General features: G+C 32.7%; 1 protein-coding gene across 10 annotated transcripts in view; it reads right to left on the reverse strand.

The window, feature by feature from the left end:
- The window catches only part of LOC129945021 (uncharacterized protein DDB_G0283357), a 353,725-nt gene that overhangs the window by 221,247 nt on the left and 114,891 nt on the right, over nucleotides 1-17,587 (reverse strand). For all 10 annotated transcript variants that reach the window (XM_056056442.1, XM_056060109.1, XM_056059447.1 and 7 more), the window contains one exon: nucleotides 15,749-15,870. In XM_056056442.1, the coding sequence (XP_055912417.1) occupies nucleotides 15,749-15,777 (29 nt within the window). In that variant the 5' untranslated portion in view covers nucleotides 15,778-15,870. Of the gene's footprint in view, nucleotides 1-15,748; nucleotides 15,871-17,587 lie in introns of those variants that run through there.

Consider the following 17,587-nt stretch of genomic DNA (forward strand, 5'->3'; position numbering starts at 1 on the left):
TATTTTATCAGCAAATATTATTAAGACAGTATAGAAGCTTGTTCAGAAAAAAATTATTGGAATGGGTACATTACTTCGTGAGTGACAAAATTTAAAAACAAAATAACGGTACTATGGGTGGATAAACTTCCGCGACAAACTAAAAATATTTGTTTTATATTGAAAGAAGCTAAGTTAAGAAAAAGAAGTAAGAATAATTTAATACAAATTTTAAGGTTAATTTTTTGAGAAATTTCGATTTGACTAACACATTTTAATGGGGACATACTATTATTTTTAGTCCTCAAAAAAAAAAGAAGAAAATACTCTTAACGTCAATCGGCTTTAAACCTTATTTTTCAAGATTGAACTCAATCGATTTAATGGTTTGGACTATAGGGGCGAGAAGAGATAGACAGACAGACAGACTGACGGAATCGGGGGACCCACATTTTTTGACGTAACTGCCATTGTAATGTCATGTTTGATTGAAACTTTGAGTTCGAAATGTTTGCCCCATAGTTCCTCTATGTCGCAAGTAAAAATGGTCTTCGTTTCCATTTTAAAGTTTGATTCCTTAAAAAAAATTGTAAATACGTGAATAAATTAACATTTTTCTAAAAAAAAAAATACAATCATTTATTAACTATGTAAAAATCTTATTTTTCTTATTTTCAAAAGCTTTTATTAAATATTTTTAAAACCTTATTTCTGTTGTTTTTTTTTTTAAACATGTTTCGCTCTATAAAAAAAATACAGGAAAACAAAAATGGGATTAAACTTTTCTAATGTTACCCTATTTTTAAAATCACCTTTTCGGGCATTTTAAATAAAATAAAAATGGTTCTTTATTTCAAATTGTGTGCTATTATATAATAAATAAATATATATTTAATAACCCAAAATTTCAAGTCAAAAACTATATTCTAAAATTACTCTTCAAAAATTATAATTTTTAACGAATTTCAGATTAGAGATAAAAATAAATTAGAGCACGATGCAGTTATAATTACTGCCAGAGTATAGAGATTATTTAAATTTTAAAACCTTTTTAAAGTTGCGCATAAAATTATACTCATCCATACTTTCATATACTTAACTCTAAATAAACACATAAAACTATCTTCTTTTTTTTAATAAAAATTAAATGCAGTGATTAATTTATTATTTATTGCTAGATCTACTAATTACTATTATTTTAAACATATAGCCAACAGTTTAATAGAGACATGTTGCACTTGAACACAGTGTGTACAACAAGCTATACGCCACATTAAAAAATAAATAAATAAATATAATAATAATATGTAAACAACAACAACAAAAACAAACAACAAAATAAATACAAAAAATATTTCTCGAAAGTCGAAACTATTAAAAATGTTATCTACCATAGAAGATCTCTTAAAAAAGCAGCACAGTAGCGCATTAGCGAACAATCAGACCGCATCTAATACGCTGATGATGATGCTGCTATAGCTCCTAGCTTCGAGTTGCTACCATACCATCATTCGGCTTTTGCAATGTTCGTTAATAATTATGAGGATTGGAGAGGTGCATAGAAGTGGGGAAGGGACACTTTGAATGGGGATGAAGATGATGATGATAGTATCCATGAAATTCACCGGAGGTTGCATTTTGTATTGTTCAACTCTCTTCTTTTACCTCCTCTTCCCTTTTGGAACGAACCAAATACCATCACAAAGATACAAAGATACGACTATACAAGTTAGTTTTGCAGAAATAATGCTTTGTTGAGAAGCTGGCATTTAATTACCCATGATTATGGGAATGGTACTTAAGCACACACTAATCAAAGCATAATGGGCTTCCTTAAAACAAAAACTCACTGTAGCACCACCAACAAGGATTGCATGTTATTTTCGAGTAAGTGTTTTATATGGAATTCTTTAGCAAAGGAAAACTAAAATATACATATCTGCGTATTGTATATAATTTTTGAAACGCTAATAAGACATTAAGGAGCTCCGGCTTTCACTTTTTTTTTTTTTTTATTTTACCGCGCATCATAAAACAGAGCAATCTTTAGCTTGATGTTTTATAGGTACTCATCATACTATACTCATATTCAAAAGCCGGCTCTTCAAGCCAATTCTGTTAGTATGAAAGACTAAGGCGAAGTTGAAGTCGAAGAAGACTTAAACCAGTCGGAGTAAATATTCCATGGTATCTTTTAAATTAACTTTGAATTAAATACTTAAAAAAAAAGTTGATTGAAGCTTGGTGTGGTGGTAAAGCGAGCAAAAAAAGAGATTAGAAACTAGGCCTAGTTTCAAAACAACACACACTTTCACTTTCCTTTATGTTTTTTTTTGTTTAAATAAACTTAGTAACAACTTTTTTTTATATATTTATTTATAGGTAAAGGTTGAGGTTGGGCTGGTTTTGATTTTGAGTTTGATTTTATTTTTCTTTATTGTTTGAATTCTTGTGTTTCTTGATTTTAACCACACAAAGTCATAAGTAAGACAGCATTGTTATGAGGTATTTTTTCTTTTAAGTAATTTTTCCTTTTTTCTTTAACATTATTTATGTTTTAAATGCTGAAACGTGATTTCTTTTTTCATTGTGTATATAAAAATCTACAAAAGAAAAAGACCATGTGGTGTGGAAAAGTTGTTAAGTGTAATTTATTAGGCTTACGTAACTAACAAAAAAAAAGAAACAAATAAAATAAAAATTAGGCAGCTAATTTGTGGGATGTGTTTATGGTGGAAATCGGTTTTTATAATACGACTTTTAGGCTTTTATTTAGTTGGTAGGTAGAAAGGTAGAGGTAAAAGTAAGTACCTACCTATACTCATGAGTAAGTTCTTAATATTGTTTGGTTTATGAAAAGGCACTTAAACACTTGACGAATGAGTCAGTTGGAGAAGTTGAAGAGTGGTTAGTTAAATTTGTTATAGGTTAGGTTGGTATAAACATAACTACATAATTTTTAAAATTTTTTGATTCCTGGTATAATTTGGATTGGTTAAGATTTTAGCTCAGTTAGTTATAAAATGAAAAAAGGGGAAGATAGAATGTTATGGAATAGATACACATAATAGAACTAAAACTCCAACAGTTGACATTAATCTTGAGGTTATACCTAATATCAAGTTAAAGATTTTAAGGTATCTTCTCATTTATCTGTCTTAAACGTATAATGATTACTGTCTAAAATTGAGGGAATTAATTGACAAATTTTTGAATGCCAATAAATTATGGATACAAAATTACAATTTTCAAAGTAAACTCACTAAATTTAAGCCAGTAATCATATAATAGAAAATATTTGTTATTAGTAAAATTTTCAACAATATCAAGCTTTTGAAATAAATTTAAGAAAATTCTGTGTAACCTTTTAAAGTATAAATATTAATTATATTTGTATCTGAATACATATTGACATCTTTCAATATTCTATATTTCATCATTCTACAAAAGTTTAAAATATTTCATTACACCACACGAATTCTTAAAAAATGGGTGTATACTACGCCTCTTGGGTACATAATTTTGTATTTTTAATTTTTGTCACTGTCAACCCTCATTTGTCGTCTACTGCTAATTTTTATTTATTTTCAAGAATCATAAGTTTTATAATTCAAATTCGCGTCAATAATTCAAAAGCCTATAGCTTCTCTGTCAGCTTCTCTGAAATTTCAAAGTTGTATTATGTCAGAAAATATTTTTTTAGAAACTTGAAACTACTTATTATTATTGAAACTAGCTAATTCTATATTATTGCAAATTTGGAATTTTTAACTGAGTTAGTTGTGAAGTTAAGGGGTAGTAGAAAACCGGATGAGTTTGTTTCTATAAAAAGGTATTTTTGCAGGGCTTCAGCGTGACGTTTAACTGTCGTATTCAAAAAAGCTGTAAAATGAGAAAAAATGTCCGGGCATTACGTTTGAACAAAAGATATAAGGGAGAACAAATTTATTTAATATTTAACGCAATGGGCATATTCATAGTCATATTTTTAGCCCGAGTCTAAATGCATTAGAGTCTAGATTTAAAATCCAGGTTAAACACAGCTGCTTTTCGTAAATAATTAGGCAGCTTTGTTTAATTAAAAAACAGTTCTGAAATTAATTCTACTCCAATTTTGGTAGAATTTAACTTGAACCTATTAAATATGACCAAAAGATGATCAAAAATAAAATGCGCAAGCTATAGAGCTTATTTCTTTAAAATCCTAGGGACTATTGTGCTGACTGTTGGTTTAAGAAATTTTATAAAAGTCGTTTGTTGTTAGTTTTAGCAACTTCTTCTACTCTTCTACTCTGAACGTCGAACTTGTCGAGTTGTAGAAGCTGAGTAAGGTCAATGATTCTCAAGAATTTTCTCCAGATGAGTCCTGAAACTAAAGGACGTTCTTATCCCTCTACCTTCCCAAAATCATCATCCACTCCCACATAAACAAGGCATACCAGCCTACGTTTATGTCACCAACTCCCATCCCACCTCCCACGTTTGTAATGGCGAAAAAGCTAGCAACGGTCCTACCTCCTATACTCCTTCTCACTCTAGGTAACCTAGCTGAACTGCTGTTACCGAATCCCAATCTTTTCCTTACACGTATGAATGATGAATTAACATCAACTGACTCCCCACCCTTTCTCTTCCTCCCCAACCACCTCTCATCATTATTGGGCTGGATCTAAGGTGTTAAACGACCCGTGCCGATGATCAGCCTGGCTGGGGCCCAATTCAAAAATAGGCCAGTCTCTAACGGAGTATCCGGATACCTGGCGACCTCGGGATTAACTAGCCTTATCTGTACATGCGAATCTCTGTGCAGATGGACCTTTTTTCTTCGCGTCTCGTGGGACCAAATATGAACAGAACAAACAACAAAAACAAAAACAATAACACAAGTGAGACCGGTATCTCTTCAGGACCGGGCGGCAACTTGGTGTCAAAGCCTGCTGTCGTATCTCTTGCGGGCAACACAGAGAAGGGAGTAGTGGCTAACCATGGACCCTCCTCTCTCTACCTAATTTCAGTAGTGGCAGGGTTGTGAAAAATGGCCCTGCCACTACTAGTGAGAATACTTCCAGAAATGAAAAACTCTCAAAAGGCCTTTATAGACAAAGGTGGCAAACGGCGAAAATTCCTCTGGTGCATCAAAGGGGACTGAAAAGACACCGCAGCAAACCGCTAGCGTCGAATGGGCTAAAAGCATACTTGCTATAACAAGATCCAATAAGGACTCTACGTCCAAAAGAGAAAGGTCTCTTGAGGGGGCCGTACCGACACCAAAACGGCCTCGGGTGCATAACACGAGCACCCCCCTCAATCCCATCAGGAAACAATCTAGTTTCAGTGACGTCGCGAAGGGCAAAGTCGTGGTTGCGGTCATTGACAGGAGCGATGATGATGGCACAATATCGGCTGATCGTTGGCAGTTGGTCAAGGTTAAGCTATCGGGTGGCTTTTTGAGCATTTTGAGAGAGCTTCTAGGACCACTTCCTTCCATAAGCGATGGGGGTTGGCATCAAGGCCATGTCAAACTCATGGTTTGACTGGTATCGAGGACATTCTCGAGATGGTCAAAGTGTGCAACCCGTCCCTTCCGACGCATAACTGGAAAATAGCCAAGCTAGAGGAAGTGAAGGGTCTTTATAGGAGCGCCATTGTGGTACTCAATAAAGAATCCTTGGCTCCTCTAGCCCTAAACGAGGGCTCCATAATTAAGGGGTTCCCATAGGACTTAACAGGTTTGAGAACTTAAGTAAGTAAGTAAGTCTGTGTGTTAAAGATACGTATGTAGCAAACAATACATCGGTGAATATTTTTCATTAAGAGAAACAAAATTCCAGGACAACAAATTATGGAAATTGTAAGCCTTAAAATTTGTTTTTACAAAATTTTTCGAATTTGTACAGCAAGAAAACATAAATGTTACATATACGGACTTAATTAACACACTTCTTAGCCAAATTTTGAAATAAAAAAGCAGCAATCCATATACGTAGTACATTATTCGGCTCAATCGATGTAAATGTAGACTCGGGCGTATACTCATTTTGTATTCATTGCTATTTTCACGAAATTTACCACAAGTCTTGGGTATACACATGATGTTGTTTCATGTTAATGAAAAACAAATAATTTTGATATGTTTTCAAAGTATATGAATATAAAACCCCCCAACAGAGGTATTTATGTAAATTTGATTTTAATGTTTAATTTCGTGTCAAGTAATTTTTGTTTCTAATTTTCTTTCTTACAAATTCATTTTATGAACTTATCGATTTAAACAAACAAATAATATCTCATTCGATAACAAGGTCATTGTCCGGTCCGTTGTGGTTGAATCATCATCAAAATCGTCGTGGTTGTTGTTAAAAAATAAAGCTCCAAAATGACACACACATCAAACAACATTCTCATGAAACGAAATGCAACTTTCAACCACAAAGGTATACAAATATTCGTATAAAGCTATCTTATACTTCTGGCAACAATTTGTAATAAATTTTGTGCTATATTCTTTTGCATTTAGCACTTTTTGTTATACGTTTTTTTTTCGTTTGCATTCTTTGTTTCAAGACTTTGTTTGTTTTTTTTAATTCCTTATAAGAAATTTATGAAAAATTTTACCCAGGTGTTCTTTGGTTGAGGAACAATATTTAATGTCAGCAATTTGTTTGTCTCGTTTCATTTGAACTTCATGTTCATGTTATGCAATTTTATAGTATTTTAAGCTTGGTTTTCTACCTTTCTTACAACGATTGCACCACAGATGTTCATGTTAACATTTTTGTTCTTTATGCGACATGCAACTAATTGGCATTTGATGAGTTGGTAATGTATAAAATTACAAAACATCCAAAACAGAAACATAGACAATCTGATGAACAGAGTATTATTATAAAAACTTGTATAACAAAGAAATTATTTTTTTTTAATTTAAAAAACCAACAAAATTCAAACATTAACATGTGCAACTTTTTGTAATCATTTTTTATTACAATTTTTTTTCTTTTAATCGGGATCTGTATTGTGTTAAGTAAATATTTAAATATTCATTTGAGAAGAAAAATAAAAATCGTGCCATTTCAATAAATCCTCGAATCCATATCCACCATATGGTTTTTTAGTGGCATCAAGCAGTACAGTCATTGCAAACAAACAAACCTGCACAGTTTCGGGGGGCGCGGCGTCGGTGGACGGCGAGGCGGAGGCAGAATGTGATTCCAAATGAGCCCAAAAATAAATTGATTCATCCTTCCTTGTTTGGGAAATGTATGTAATGACTATAGGTAGCCACTCGTATATTATGTAGGTTTATCGTGAACAAACTCTTAATGTTGTTTATTCGAAATTTTGTAATGTTTTAATTTCAATTAAAAATAAATCAAAGAATTTAAGTAACCCAAAACAAGGAGGAGAGGAATAAAATTATGCAGCGGTCAATAGGAAATTACCCAATTTTGTTCCTTGTTACTTGGAACGAAAAAAAAAAAACGGCGTACCACAGGAAAGTATCCTAAGACCAACCTTGTTTTAAATATACGATACAATTTTCTGAGTTTAAGAAGAATCAAAACTCATGAATAATTTATAGATCTTTCGTACACTGTTTCTAACTAACCGGTGGTTTTAGTGCGTTATGAGTCAAACACTACTAAGTACCGATTTAAACAGTGTCTTTTGAAGATCTGATAAACAAAAAAAAATAGTCAAAAACATTTCAACAATTTTATTTCGCTACATTTAAAGTCTTATGAATATATAACTAATAAAAACTGTGAAATATGTCGTCAAATATTGAATTACTCGTTTTAATGGTGAATTTAATTTAAAGTAAGTTTTAAATCTGTGCTCAAATTGTTTATGTTTGGTGCCACAAGCCACGGAGCACACTTTAAAATCGATTTATTGAAGAACAAGTTCGATGACCGTGTTATCTCGACTCAAAGTATCTTACCTCTTTTATATTTTAAAGCTACGTTATATCATTGCATTGTAACAGAAAGTGGTCTGTGAAGGCCGAAATGTCATCAAAAATGTTGAGTTCAATTGAGAAATATTTTGGTTTTACTTCAAGCTGTTAACAAAGTTTTGGAAATATTACGCAAAAGGGTTTCGTTTTATTTAAAAAAGTCCATATTGGAAAAAATCTTGTCAAAATTAAGACGACAAAAAACTTTAGTATTTTAAAGTAATTTATTATTCTTTTTTAATTTTAGATATGCTCTTAAATTTATCTCAATAGAGCCACTCTTAACGAAGATAGAGCTTTTTTGACATATATACCTACTCGTATTTCTCCGGTATTGAGATATTTTCAATTTTAAATGTGACTTGAATGATTTTGTTGACTTTTAGCCACTATTAGTTTAAAATAACTAAAGTCATGTACATCCGAAATTTAAAATGATGAGAAATGGTTCATTAGGAGATTTAAGAAAATTGCTTTCAATAATATTAAAACACTGAATAAGTCTCATCATCACAAAACTGAACTTTGAACCTAAACTAAATTGTTATTGAATAAAGAAAAATGCAATGACAATCTAGCCCATTCTTTATTCTTCGCTTTAGACCTGCGAAATTAAAATAACAAAATTAATTATAAAAAATTCCAAAACCTAAAAGTATAATCATCAAAGTTTCTATATACTCTCGAAACTGATAAAACGTGTTCATTGAATTAAATATTAATAAGATGCTTTTTTTTATATTGTTTGGTCTAAAGTTTGCACAAATTAGTTTTAAAAGTCTTGAAAGCAACTTAATTAAGTCCTCTCAACTTAGATTCTTGAAATATAATAATTAGTGAATAACCTATACACGTGCCACATTCTATTCTCTTGCTATCCTTTCGTACATACATACATATATATAGCAACAAATTAAGCATGAATAAAATTCACAAAACCATTAAGTTAAAAAAAACAATCGAAAAAAAAAACATATTTCCTTTCATTTAAAATAATTCTTTTATTCATTAAAACTCATTAAGATTAAACCATGCAAACAAACAAAACAAATTCTACCTTAATTTTCGTTTTTCATGATTTTGAAAAATGACTCAAAATAAATTATTTTTTTCTTCTTGATGGTCATTCATTTGATGATTGCATCAAACAAACACAAGCCAAATAAATATACAAAAATATAAATAATAATAATAATCCATTATTAGGTTGGTAAGTACGGTACCTATACTACGGGTACGACACAACGACTTTATATAGGTATAAAAATGTTTAATATACCAAAAGCCTAAAACCAGCACAGCAAGCTATACGAGCAAGTGTAAGACTTACCCTCTCCCTTAAAAAAATCCAATGTTTTTTTCTTTGGGGAATGGAATACCTACTCGTAGAATTGAAAAATCTATTCAAAAAGTGCCAAAACAAATACAAAAGAAGTCCATTGCTAGGCAAGGTAGTCTTTGAAAGTTTTCGTTCTTATTTTTATTTTTATTTTTATTTAAAAAAACCCAAACAAAACATTAATTTCCTACCTTCAAATACTTGGAAGAGAGAAATGCCGAAGAAGAAAAAAATGAAAAAACAAAAACATAAAAACAACACATATTCTTGCATTTCAGATAACACACATAGGACGAGTATACCTCTGGCGAAGATGAAGCACAAGAATACTCGATTCGTATCACAGAAAAAAAGAGCTTTTTTCCAGAGTTTCTCAGTGCTCACATATACTGTGATAGGAAGACTACACGGCGAGGCGGCCATCGATTTAACGGTATGTGTGGTGTTTTTATATTCTTTTTTGACACACTCTCTCATAATCAAATATAGCAGGTAGGTAGGTATCTAACCGAATTTCAAAACACATCATAAAAGGCAGCCATGTTTGTCACTTTTTTCCTCTTCAAAATGCTTGATATTCGATTTTTAGTACAGTTTTAGTACACTTTTTAGTACATATTTAGTACACAAGTTTTTCATCAACCAGAAATTTGGAAAAAAATCTATTTTCGAGCTTGAAAATAGTTTTCACTGCGCTCAAGTAATTTTTATATTTGGTCGCTTTCGGGTCGTCAAGTTTAAGGTGCAATTAAATTGTGTTGGTAAATAACGCCACCTATTTTGGGGAGACCGACAACATCGCGACGCGACGCAAATAAAAGATATACAAGAGAAAGAGAGAGCAAAAAACAAGAGTACAGCAGCAGCTAAAAAATAAAAAAGAAGACGAAGAAAAAACAACAACAAATGGCAAAATATTTCAAACGACCGCCATGCTGATATAGTTCTCTTTTCTGTCTATGGCAAGTCTGGATTTCTTTCAAAAGTAGGTATTTCTTTTTTTTAAACCAGCAGAGCCACAACAACAATAAACGAAAAAAAAGATCAACAAAGTGGGCGCACGTTTCAATCTCATTAGGCAAAAGTTGGTCGTTGTTTTTGTATTTTTGTACCATTTTTATTTAGCCATGTAAAAAAGGTAAATGGCGTAGAAGCATTGCTTGAAGTGTGCTTTTTTTAAACATAGAGGTCTGTGATTTGTTGTATTATTTAAAGGAATATCTGCGGCACAAACTTGACATCAAAATATGGAAATAGAGACAAATACTATACAAAAAAAAAAAGTTTTAAGTTTTAACGAAGGTATTTTTTGGAATGACTTTAGAAAGTAAAAAATGTTCAATTATGTCTCAAAACCCATTAAGCTTATTTATCATCTCTTATACGTTAATTTTATCCTTGAAATAGTGGACGATATTTTTTCTTAAATCCTGGTGATTAATATTTGATAAGTATCGGTGCTTTGTTTCTGAAAAAAGTTGTTATTTTCCTTAACTAGGGAAGTTTTTTATAACTTTACCTTTTGAAATTGAAAAAAAGACATGATCTAAATTTTATAATACAGTTCATTACTGACAAAATTAAGACGTTAGGTCTTTTCACCTAAAACCATATCCCCCCAAATTTAAATGTCATAGCGCCCAAAATAACTTTACTACCGTTTTCTTGTTGTACGATTTTGGTAATATTGTAGAATCATTTCAAAAAAAGAGGCTGGGATGCGACCCACACTGATAACTTCCAATCCCGTCTGTCGATTTTGTAGGTTATCGTGCTTGGTAAAATAAAGTTGTCACTTAAAAAAATGGACTGTTGGATTTTTATTTAAAAAAAACTACTGAATATCGAAAACAACAATTTCTGTAAAATAGAAAAAGTTTGAAGGCAATATTTTTAATTTTTGAGAAGCTATTTGAGTGAAACTAAATTTTTACTAAGTTTTAGCATTGTTTTTTTAGGTTTTTAATTTTTGTAAGAAAACTGTAAATTCGAAAACCATAATCTCAAATTTTTGAAAAGATATTTGTGTCGAAAATCAATTTTTAAGAAATTTTGTTAAATTTTCTTTTAAGTTTTTATTTTCTGTAAAAAAAAATGTCAATTTGATTTTTCTCAAAACTTTACCAGATGTTAAAAACGTTATTTTTTATTGCACAGTATTGTTTTGAAGATGAAATCATTTTTTATTCGTAAAATAAGATTTAAATAAATACATTTTTGATTTATAAAAAAAAACTGTTAGTTAGATTTTTCATAACAAAATGTCAGAAAGCTCAAAATCGATGTTTTATTTGTCAAACAAATTTTAAAATATCATAACGCACAAATTACTATAATTACATAACTAATGTTATGTGTTTCAACATTTGGGAATTTTGACAAAATGTTTGTATATTTTTTGCACTACTACATATTGAGTTTTAAAAAAAATATCAGATCGCCCAAGAAATCGTAACGTTAAGAAATCGTAAAAACTATGTTAGACTTTCTTTCAATTTTAGAAAGTGAAATAAGGCCAATTTTCCAAATGAAATAAATCGCAATGGTTTTGTTTCTCATCGTGGTAGAATCGAACGCTACACCTTATAAACAGTGAATTATGCATAGGGGGACTTGAAACCCTTTGCAAATCCCTTGCTTCGGCTCACTATTAAATTTTGGCTAGGTGCAAGTTTGTGTGTTTGCAAATTGTCTTTAAATGCAGATCCTTTTTCTCAAATCCTATATTGTGACCAAACAAGGGAATTGCAGGGGGGAGGGGATGGCGTAGTGGTCTTAAGGGGGCTGAAGTGTTAACCACCCCAAATGTTTGCTAAATACAAAATGGAACAAAAAATAAATTATCACATTTTGGACTAAAAAATATAAATCAAAGATCAAAAATTGACGACAAAGTTAAAAAATAACTGTGTGTGCGAGTTTACATGCGTTGGTTCGTACGTTCATGCGTCCATCCATGAATGCGTAATTTCAGGATACAAATTTTTCGTCGGTCATATCTCAATGAACGGTGGAGATGTTTCGGTTAGGTTAGGTTAACGTGGCTGCGGATTTAAAATCCACACACTTAGGCCAAAAGAAAAGGTCCATTGTGATACCACATGAATCTAGAGAACTACTTCTTACTAGTCGAACCATCTTGAGCTTTTTATAAAGCGAAGAAGATATTTGATATCGTTTTTAGCTAGTTCACTAGGATTATCAAAAGAGTAGTCTTCCAGATAAAGTTTGCGTCTAAGTTAAAGAGCAGAGAAAGTGCAGAGAAGGTGAGAGATTGTTTCTTCTTCTTCTTCGTCCATACACTCCTGCAGAAGTCATTTGAGGCTACACCAAGTCGTATTGCGTGGGAGCTAATATGAAGTCTGCTTTGAGATATCAAGTCTTTAGAGCTCTTTAGGTCCAGTGAGGGCCATATGAGTTTTGTGGCTGTGCATGTTGGTAAATTGTGCCACCCAGAATTTGCTATCGCAAAAGCATGAGTTTACATGTAGCTATAGGTATACCTATCTCCTCCCTTTCAGGTGAAATAGGCATGACGGTTCCATTTTTAGCGAGTTCATCAGCTCTACAATTTCGCGTGATGTATCTGTATCCCGGCACCCAACATAGGCTAATGTTAAATTGCTGCACCATATCCATAAGAGACGATCGAAAATCGAGGGCCGTTTGAGATTTGGTTGAGACACTGTCTAGAGGTTTAATAGCAGCCTGAGTGTCAGAGAAGATGGGAATATCAGAAGTTGTTATCACATTTTCTCTTAGCCAGGAGAGAACCTCTTTGATCGCTAAAATTTCCGCTTGAAAGACGCTACAATGATTAGGGAGGCGGAATGAGATGCTTATATTAAGCTTTTCTGAGTACACACCACTACCAACTCCCTCATTTGCCTTGGATCCATCTGTATAAAAATGAATCCTTTTGTTATCCAGAAGTTTTTTGTCTTCCCATTCATCTCTGGATGGAATGATACCTGTAAGTTTTTTCTAAATAGGGGTTTAGGAATAGTGTACTCTATGAACTTTGGTATTGAACCAAAGAGGTTCAAAATGATGGAGTGCCCCACATTGTTGAGATGAGGTGTTGAGTCTTATAGCTGTACTCGCTGCCACTTGTTTACTGAAGATGTCGAGGGGTGTCAGATGGAGGAGAGGTGTGATTCTCAATGCCCCGCTTATGCAGACACATGCAGTGCGTTGGACTCTGCTGAGTTTGTGGTAGTATGTGACTTTCTCCAGTGCAGTCCACCATACTACAACCCCGTACATAAGTATTGGTTGGATAACCAATGCGAGGTTGAAAACCCCATTTGCTTCCTATGGTTTTCTTGAAATGGAAAAGAGCTGCTGTAGCTTTTTTAACTCTTTCCTGAATATAAGATTTCCAACTTAATTTTGTGTCCAATATCAGACCAAGATATTGGGCTTCATTGGTAAAAATTAGTGGTACACCTTTTATTGAAGGAGGTACAATTACTGGAATCTTGTATTTCCGTGTAAAAAGGACGAGGTCTATTTTTTGAGGATTAATACTAAGTCTGCAGTGATCTAGTGAGCATATTGAGTGCGTTTTGGAGGAGGTCTTTCAGTGTATTAGGACGTTCCCCGTGACGGCGATAGTAACATCATCGGCATATGCAACTATTCTGTAGCCTTCCCTCCCAAGGGATATTAGTAGTTTGTTAACCACTAAGTTCCACAGGAGAGGGGACAGAACACCACTTTGCGGAGTGCCTCAACTGACAGACCTTTTTGTGTAAAAATCCCCCAACTTAAAGTTTATGATCCTGCTTTTTAGCATTAGATTAATGAACTCACAGATTGAGTATTCGACTCTTAGGGTCGGCATAGCAGAAGTAATAGCGGATGTATCAACGTTGTTGAAAGCGCCCTCAGTATCCAGGAAGACCACCATAGTACTCGTATGTTTCTTTTACTGTAGGAAGTATTCGATAGTCCTTACCAGAGTGTGCAAGGCTGTTTTTACCGATTTCAATTTGCAGTAAGCATACTGAGACATTGATAGTCTTATCAATGCTATTACGTATATGGATATCAATCAATCGTTCCAGAGTTTAGAGAATGAATGATGATAGGCTAATAGGTCTTTAGGGTTGAAATGCGAGCATTTGCCCGCCTTGGGAATGAAAACTACCTTAACATCTCTCCATCGCTGACGTATGGTGGAGATGTCGACTTAAAAAAATGTTGTTTATAATAACAATAATAATAAGATAATAACAATAGAAAGATTCAGAAAGTGGTTGTGTTGTTTTTTTATTTAATCAATTTTAAGAAATAGTGCAAAAGCTACCAATTTCAATTAAATTTTAAGTTTTACATTGTGAAGTGATACCAAGTTGAAATAAATTGTAAAACAACTTAATTTCACGCCTAAAATAATTATATGAGTCAAAGATGATCATTTTTGACACATAGTAAGATTTATTGCCTTTAAACTAATTGTTTCTTTAAAAAAAAGTATTGTTTTTAACATTTATCAATTTTTGTAGAAAAGTCCAATTATCAGTTTTTTAACAATAAATCAGAATCTACACAAAATTGTAAAACAGATTTCAGACCCTAAAATTTCGGCTTAAAGGTACTTTTTTAAAGGATTGCATTTGACAATTTCTCTTATAAAAAACGAAAACCGATACAAAATTGTTTTTGACCTTTGAATTTTGTAGCTTTAATAATATTTCTTAATACTTTTAGAAGATCTAATGGTAAGTTATCGGTATGGGTCGCATCCAAGCCTTTTTTTATGCTAATATCATGAAGCGTCAATTTTCAGGGCGCCATTATTGTCCAACGAGAAGTTTATTCGAAGTGTCGTGGATAAATTTAGTTATAGGGGGGCATACAAAAAAGCTCAGCTTAATAAAATTTTTGGGACCTGCTATCGGTACAAAATTCAATAAACCTAAAAGCTGAAATTGGACGATTATATAGCGACTTTTGTTCTCTCTGTGTACATTGGTCTCAGGAGAATTCGACTACTGACCCTAATTTTTATTGAAAACTCATCTTTATGGGTACGTTAAGAAATAGAATTATCAAGTTTTTGACTATACTAATTTAGATGATATAAAGAGTTCACATAAAAGTATCAATACTGAGTTTGGCAATTTGACTATGTTGACGAATTCTTCTAAAGTATTAAAGCTTTTCGAATACCATTTTAAAAACACGGGCATTCAACTTCAAAATCAGTCATCTGTTAAATTCAAATTGATTTAGGAGCCAAAGTAATGAACATCTTAAAATTTCGAGTGGATGCCTTTAGCGAGGTAATAGCAGACGTCATATGAACGATGTTTTTCCAAGAAAAAACTAATTCCTAAGATCTCTTAAAAAGACTTTTTCCTAAATAAATCTTTAAGGAATCGCTAAGCAAGGGACCATATTTCCATATTTGATCCGCAAAGGTATGTTGAAAATACTTCTTAGAGATTCAATATTAGACTCACCCTGCATTTTCGGCTGCAACAATTGACATGTGGGGCTCATCTGTTAGCTGCAGCGATGATGGGCCCTGTGGAGGCGCTTGTGGAGCAGACGGCCGCTCCGTGGTCGCTGTAACGCCAGCCACCTGTAAGAACAAAAAAAGGAAATTTTATAATTTGTTTGTATTTAAAATAAAATCAACAAGAATAAAAAGCTGAGTAAAATATAAAAAAAAAACTATCTTACACGATATTAAATAAACATTGGACCAAAAGAAGGTAAAGAAAAAAAAAACTAATTTAAAATATCAAATGACATGCAGACCGATAACCGCCAACATCATTTTCATCATTTCTATAATCATCGAATAATGTTGACAAAGATGACGTATCTTCCTAAAACTTCTCCATAGCCTGCCATAGAGCACACATCACAAGTGTAGGTATAAAGTATCCATTGATACACACATCTGTACATATATTTACCTATCTACATTAGCTTAAGTAAATATGTAAGAGGCATAGATAAATGGATAGATGGATGGTTTCGTTCGTGAGATGTTGTGTGTTTGGAAATGTACCTATAGAGAGACCCCTAAGGCGGTTTCTTCCAAACAATCTTTTCTTTATTTTTTTTTTCTACTAATAACTTTTTTTTCTTTTTTTAAGACGTCGAACGACAACGACAACAACGACGGACGGATAGAATTATTATTTGTCCCCCGAAAAATGTACCCATCTGTGAAAATTAATTTCGACGTTTTTCAATGTTTTTTTTCTACTGTCGTTGTCGTTTTCGTTGTCGTTGTCGTCATCATCGTAGTCGTCGTCTTTAGAAAAGATACGTATGTATATAAAAGTACAGAATATGGGATGGTCTCTATCCTTAGCTATATTTTATTGACAAGCAGCCGCAACTTCGCATCACATATTCGTATAGCTCTATACTCAAGACTGTGACTGCACTTTTTTATTTTATATATTTTTGTTAAGATTTAATTGGAATAAGACGAAGCTCATTGCGCGAGCTGGAAATTACTTTCATCACGCTTTTATGTGTTCCCTAGATAGATAGATACATTCACTTGTAGTATCTTTCAAGTACAAAATAGATGGAAAAAAAATCTCAGCTTTGGTCTTTGAAACAAAAGACATCACATCACGAAAGCCAAAAAACCTTCTACTTATATCTTTCTACAAAATACACAAGAACCATTTCCCATCCCAATAACTACAACAACAAGGCAAAAAAAGGAGGAAGTAAATATACCACGCAAGAGTTGGGAATCTCCCACACGTTTGAGTACACAGCAGCGGTAATGGAGATAGATCCTGATGTAATATGTGTGTAAATGGTGGTTTTGATATGAGTCGACGAATATCTCAAAGATACACATAATGCGACCAACGACGACGTAGGTTTCTGATGTGTTCTTTATTTCTTTCTTTCTTTCCATGATGAGCCATTTTAAAGACACCAGAAAGCTTGAAATGCAGAAATTCCGCTGAGTACTAAATATTTGGTTTTGTATCTTTCTTTTTTTTTAAGGAAAATAGTTCTCGCAAAGGATATGTGTATATCTATAAACCTACTACTTACATGCGAAGATTGAAAAAGCAAGAACCATAATCAAACAAAAAAAATAAGAGAAAATCCTTTGATGTGTTCCTGTCTTTTCCTTTCGGTTTGACAATTTCTCATCGTTTCAGCGAGCGTGTAATGATTCTTAGAGCCTGTTTGGTTTACCGTGAAGGTTTATCTTCTTCTTCTTCTTATTTTTTGTTGTAGGTTTTATATTTTTTCTTCACTTTTAACATGGCCAATTAAATGATAATGTTTTTTTTTTGTCTTTTATATCTGAC

This window comes from Eupeodes corollae, chromosome 1 (genome assembly GCF_945859685.1).
Source record: "Eupeodes corollae chromosome 1, idEupCoro1.1, whole genome shotgun sequence".
In the NCBI taxonomy this organism is placed as follows: domain Eukaryota; kingdom Metazoa; phylum Arthropoda; class Insecta; order Diptera; family Syrphidae; genus Eupeodes; species Eupeodes corollae.